The sequence below is a fragment of the Lathyrus oleraceus genome, chromosome 1 (assembly GCF_024323335.1).
Source record: "Lathyrus oleraceus cultivar Zhongwan6 chromosome 1, CAAS_Psat_ZW6_1.0, whole genome shotgun sequence".
In the NCBI taxonomy this organism is placed as follows: domain Eukaryota; kingdom Viridiplantae; phylum Streptophyta; class Magnoliopsida; order Fabales; family Fabaceae; genus Lathyrus; species Lathyrus oleraceus.
Window position 1 is genome coordinate 114,218,736 of NC_066579.1, and position 6,218 is coordinate 114,224,953.

Consider the following 6,218-nt stretch of genomic DNA (forward strand, 5'->3'; position numbering starts at 1 on the left):
TTTGTATTAATCAAGTTTTTATATATTATTAACCAAAGTTGTTTTAGAGAAAAAGTTATAAAAAGTCAAAATAAAAAAGTTATTGTTCATCGTATTTGTGATCGATAAATAAGGTGTAGATGTAAATTGAGTGTTAAAAAAACATTACTATTATATAAATACTAGTTTATAAAATTAATTAATATTAACCAATTTATTTTACTATTTATTAATAATTTTAATTTTGTAAATTTATTAACCCGAAAATCCGAAAATGTCATAGCCATAATACAGAAGTTAACTTCCGGATGTCCCCCAAAGAAATTAAAACATTTCATAAGAAAGTCACCCATATTTTCCAAAAATTAATACGGACTTTAACTTTCATATTGATGGAAGGTTTAGTTGCATATCCCTACTTCACTCAAGAGTTGCTTTTATATTTGGTTATTTTGTTGTTTCTCTTATGACTTTCTTCTTTGATTTTATTTCAATTTGTTGAGTCTCCTTCATGATTGCACTTCTCATAATGAAGTTTGAAAAAAAATCATTTTTAGCATGCATAAAACTTTTGTTAGATTTGATCTTGATCATGATGTCCTTTGGTCAATTGCATATGTTAGTGGAATGAAAACTTTTGGTGTTTTTGGTTTAAGTTTGATTTAAAGTAAAATCTCAAAGTGCCTTTAAAAATTTTAAAAATTGTGATTTTACATGTTTGATTCGAATCATTCAGTTTACACTGAATTTTTTATTCGAATCAAATTGGACAGAAGTGAAACCTAGTCATTTGATTCTAATCATAATTTTCGCTTGATCCGAATCATTTTCATGGTGATCAATTCTATTTGATTTGATTCGAATCAAACTTTGTACATGATTCGAATCATTCACTTTTTCAAAAAATTCATTGTCAGGTTTATGACATTTGATTCAAATTAATATTTACACATGATTCGAATCACATGACATTCTATTCGAATCACTATTTTCCTGATACGAATCAACCAATAGTTTTTTTTTAATTCGATTATTCTTTTATTCCACTACATTTGTTCATTTAATTCAAATCATATATTGCTCTTGATTTGAATCTAAATGATTTTTCAACCATTTTATGTGCTTAATCTCAAGCATATATAAAAACTTTTTTCATCATTTATCATATCATCTATCATTCTTATCATAATTTTGAGTGTGATTTAGTAAAAAATCAATTTTCTCTATTTTGAGTCTTCAAAGTTTTGCAACGAATTTCTTATATCTTCGACTTCAGTTGAGTTCAAATCTTGATAACAAGAGTTCTATAATTGATAGAAAAGGCGCATCGTTGAATTAATGTTGAATATGAATATTTATTTAAAAAATGAAAGTAAGAATAACATTATTTACGGTAAAAAAAATATTTTAGTATTTAACTATATCGTCTAGACGGGCACGTGAGTGCCCACGGACGTATAATATCAATTGTATCATTATTTTTATTTAATTTTAATTTAATTTTAAATTATTTATAAAATAATAAAAGATAATAATGTCAAAGATAATAAATGATCATCTAACCGTCATTTGTCAAAAAGAGAAGTTAAAATTTAAAATAAAAATTAAAAAGATATATTTAAAAGAAAAAAAGACTACACCAATTTACTTTTATATATTAATATAGATTATCAAATTTATAATATAATAAATTCAATTTCATAATTTATTTAATATATAATAACTTTTTTATACATTATATATGAGTTAGTTTTATCATTTGTTTGTTAGTGAGGGAGTGGTTTTTTTTAGTTTTATCATTTGTTAGTGAGTTAGTGATTTTTGACTTAGTGTTGTCTTGTTAGTGGGTTAGTGGTTTTTTAATTGAGCCAATTTTTGTGTGACTATTTTTTTTAAAATTATAATACTAATGAAAAGAAATAAGTTTTTTACGGAGATAGTGGAGTTAGAGAGATTACTTATTACTAATTAATTTATTATTAATTGCTAATAAATAATTAGTTATTATTAATGATTAATTATTAAAAAATAAGTATGATATGGTGTTATAATGAGCGGTATAAATTCTGTAACCGTCACTTTTGTCGTTTTCACTCTGAAAAAATCTTTTCACATCATTTACTGCACTTTTTGACGAACCTTTCAAGATTTTGTTCAGTTATTTTCATTTTGGTAATTAAAAAAGAAAAAATCCGTCTATAAATAGTACTAGTATTAGAGCAAGCATTGAAGTTGAAAAATAAAGCGAAAATAAGAGGGAAAGAAAGAAAGAAACAATGAATCGTGGAAACCAGAGAGAGGTGAATCATCTTCTTCACATTTCATTTACAAATCGTTTAACATTATATTTTTTCTCTTTCTCTGTTTGCAATTGTGCGTTTTCCAACTACCTGATCTTTATCCGGTGACTGTTCGATGCATATTCCAGTTTCTGTATTTGCATCGTCAACATTTGTTTTGTTTCTTCCTTCTTTCCGATTTTACGTTTTTTTCCGGCAACCTGTTTACTCTCCGGTCACGATTTTATGCGTCTTGTTTTGTTTCTTCTTTCGTTCCGATTTTACATTTTTACCGGCGACCTGTGCACTCTCTTGTTACGATTTTATGCTTATTGTTTTGTTTATTCTTTCTTTTCGATGTTACATTTTTTAGGCGACCTGTGCATTCTCCAGTTACGCTTTTATGCATCTTTCCGAGTATATAATCCGGTGATACAGTTATTTTCTGGCGACCTGTGCACTCTCCAGTTACGATTTTTTATGCGTCTTTCAGTGTATATACTCCGGTGATACAGTTATTTTCAGGCGACCTATGCACTATCCAGTTACGATTTTATGCATATTGTTTTGTTTATACTTTCTTTCCGATTTTACACTTTTTAGGCGACCTGTGCATTCTCCAGTTATGATTTTATGCGTCTTTCAGCTTATAGACTCCGGTGATACGGTTATTTACCGGCGACCTGTGCACTTTCAATTACAATTTTGTGTCTTCTGGTGTATATACTCCGGCGATGCAGTTATTTTCCGGCAACCTGTCCACTCTACGATTTTATGCTTTTTTTTGTTTCTTCTTCCGTCTGATTTTACATTTATTAGGCGACCTGTGTATTCTCCGAGTTACTGTTTTATGCATCTTCCGGCATATATAGTCCGGTGATACAGTTATTTTCCGGCGACCAGTCCACTTCCGATTACGATTTTATGTGTCTTCTGCTGTATATACTCCGGTGATGCAGTTATTTCCCGGCGACCTGTCCACTCTTCGGTTACGATTTTATGCATCTTCTGGCATATATACTCCTGGTGGAACAGTTATTTTTCCGGCGACTGTCCACTCTCCAGTTACGTCTTCCGGCGTACTCTGGTGGAACAGTTATTTACTGGCGACTTTCTACTCTCTAGTTACGATTTTATTCGTCTTCCGGCGTATATACTCCGGTGTTACCGTTACTGATCATGATGATCTTAACAGCTGACAGATCTAAACGAATTATTAGAGATTAATTTTTGCCTAAATGTTTGCAAGTGTCTGATGCAGTTTTTACTACTACAAATTGTGTGATTCAGTTATAAAATCATTGAATTTGATTTATGTCTCTTATATTTTAATTTACTCTATTCTATTTTCATTTGATGATTTGTTTTGATTACTAACAACTACTACTATATGTAAATATTATTTACACTATTAATCAATAGTCATAATCATTTCTATTTTTCATTTTAGTACTTAGTTTTGATCATTGTATTTGCGCTGGTGAATTTTAAATTTGTGTTTTTAACTTAATGTCAATTTTCATATCTATTTTATTTGTATATACACAATGGCATTGTTCCACAAACACTCTCACGCACAAATGACTGGGTAATTGTAAATGTTTAGTATCATAACTCTATTCAATCTTGCAGCGACCATGTATCCTCGAGTTTGACGGTGCATCCAGTGGAAATCCTGGAAAGTCTGGTGCAGGAGCTGTACTGCGTTCTGGGAATGAGGTGTATACTCTATGTATCAATTCATATTTGTATTATAAACTATATACAATAGACTATTATATACTATGTATCAAATGTAGCTAATTCTTGGGTTTCTTTAAAGGTCCATCGCTACAGTAAAGGACTGGGGACTCAAACAAATAACTCTGCCGAATATCACGGTTTACTTTTGGGATTGAAAGAAGCTAGTAACAAAGGGTATGATCATGTTGAAGTCCGAGGTGATTCTAAGCTTGTTTGCGAACAGGTTAGTTCTCTCCCTCCGGTGTATAAGCATTTTCCAATTCTTCACAAAATACTACACAGTGATTTGAATTTCTAAGTAATTATAGTGATTGTTATGTATCATCTGTTTTATATATTCCTTTTGGTAAGGAATTTACCATAATATTCTAGTAAGGAATTTACCATAATATTCTATTGATTTTGTAACAGTTTGCAGGTAATTGGAAAGTCAACAACCCGAATTTAAGGGAACTGCGCAATGAGGCTCTGGACTTGAAGGGTAACTTTAAGTCCGTCGTTGTCCAACATGTTCCTAGGGTATTACCCTCTGCTCTATTTTTTTTATTTACAGAATGAAAACTCACTGGGATTAGTCCTGTATATTTTCCCCCATTATATGGTGATATTAACAAATGCCTGTTTTTTTTTAATGTTTCAAGGGATCTAACAGAGAAGCTGATGCTCAAGCAAGTTGGGGCAAAAATCTTCAAGGTTAGACTTCAAAACTTTTATAAGTTCTTAATTATTTGATTTCAAAATTACTGTTATCTTGGTACACCTTGTTTTGATTTTGTTGTATTTAATATATCTTTTGGGTTAAAAAAAAAAAAAGAATTAGCAATGAATTGAAGCCAAAGCTGATTTGAAATCAAAAATGAATTACCAATGAATTTTATTTGGAAGGACCATATATTTTAATGTATCTTATATTTTTGCAGCTGGCCAAGTTGAAGAAGACTATTACTACGACTGATCATCTGTGACAGCATGCCACTGTCAAAACATATTGGCAACTATGTTACTTTTCTTGTTTAGATTGTGTCAACTAGTTAAGCATTTAGGGTGGTCTTACATTTGACACACTGCATGTCAGGTGAAATTCGGTTTGCAATTTCAACATTTGCTTTAGGGGTTTAAAAATGCTGCTTTTGATGTTTGGATTTTATGTTTGGATGTTAAGTGAATGTTTCTGAATTTTCTATATTCTGCCTCATTTTTCTTATTTAGATCTTTTAATCTCTTGTGCTATGTGGTGACACTTATTCCTGTTTGATATAATGACTTCAAAAGGAACTTGTGATCATTATAAATATTAGAGCAATGTAGAAGATACAATAAGAAAAATAATTGAAAAACTCACATTTACAAAATTTTCACTATTCAAAATTTTCAATGATCATCATGTAGACTTTATTGTTTGTAATTTTTGTTGTACTTTCTCTTTACACAAGATGGGAGATCAAAAAGACATGTGTGATAAAACAAACACTTGTTGATGGGTTTATTTAGATAAATCATACACTTGTTGATGGGTTTATTTAGATAAATCATATTTATCATGCAGTTGATTTAAAAAAAAATCATAGAAAACTTTTCCAATTTTCTAGGTATAAACCTGGTTTTGTATGGCGATGGAGGTATGGGGAGTTTCAAGTTGACTATATATTGTGTAATGTTGTCCAAGACACATAAATCATGTAGACATATATGTTTTGAGAGATTGTGGCGTTTATTTGCGGCGGTAAAAACAATAGGAGTAAAGTGTTATTCAATGCAGCGAAACAGATGCCGTAAAAACAGAGAAATAAAGTGTTATTCAATCTATTCTAAAGATAGACATTAGCATGCAAAGTGAATGGTGATAATACTCTTGGTTGCTCCAAAAGTATGATTTCGAGCCAACATTATTTTAAAATTAAATTAGAACTCTACGGTATTTGACTATAGTCCTAGATCCAGACAAGGTAACTTGTTTTTTCCGCACACCATAGGATTAAATCATTTTTAAAATATTGAAAAATAAGTGTGAATTGTATTAAGAAACAAGTGAATTTTAAGTCTCACATTGTTTAATAAAGTGGAGTTGAGCATTTTATAAAAGAAAGGACTCATACACCTATTATCTTAAGATTTTAGATAATTATGTGTTGGAATTTTAAAAAAAATATGAAGACTCACCTCATGCCACTTGTTTGATGAGTCTTTAATCTTTAGGTAAGTATTTGACCAAATATA

The 6,218-nt window shown here is 30.1% G+C and overlaps 1 protein-coding gene across 1 annotated transcript; it reads left to right on the forward strand.

Annotated features, from left to right (window-relative positions):
* The first annotated feature begins 2,053 nt into the window (after nucleotides 1–2,053).
* On the forward strand, nucleotides 2,054–5,184 carry LOC127120614 (uncharacterized). The gene is made up of 6 exons (XM_051051122.1): nucleotides 2,054–2,279; nucleotides 3,891–3,977; nucleotides 4,081–4,224; nucleotides 4,413–4,520; nucleotides 4,643–4,694; nucleotides 4,922–5,184. The coding sequence occupies exons 1-6, from the start codon at nucleotides 2,256–2,258 to the stop codon at nucleotides 4,954–4,956; spliced, it is 450 nt and encodes a 149-aa protein (XP_050907079.1). The 5' UTR covers nucleotides 2,054–2,255; the 3' UTR covers nucleotides 4,957–5,184.
* Nucleotides 5,185–6,218: the final 1,034 nt, after the last annotated feature.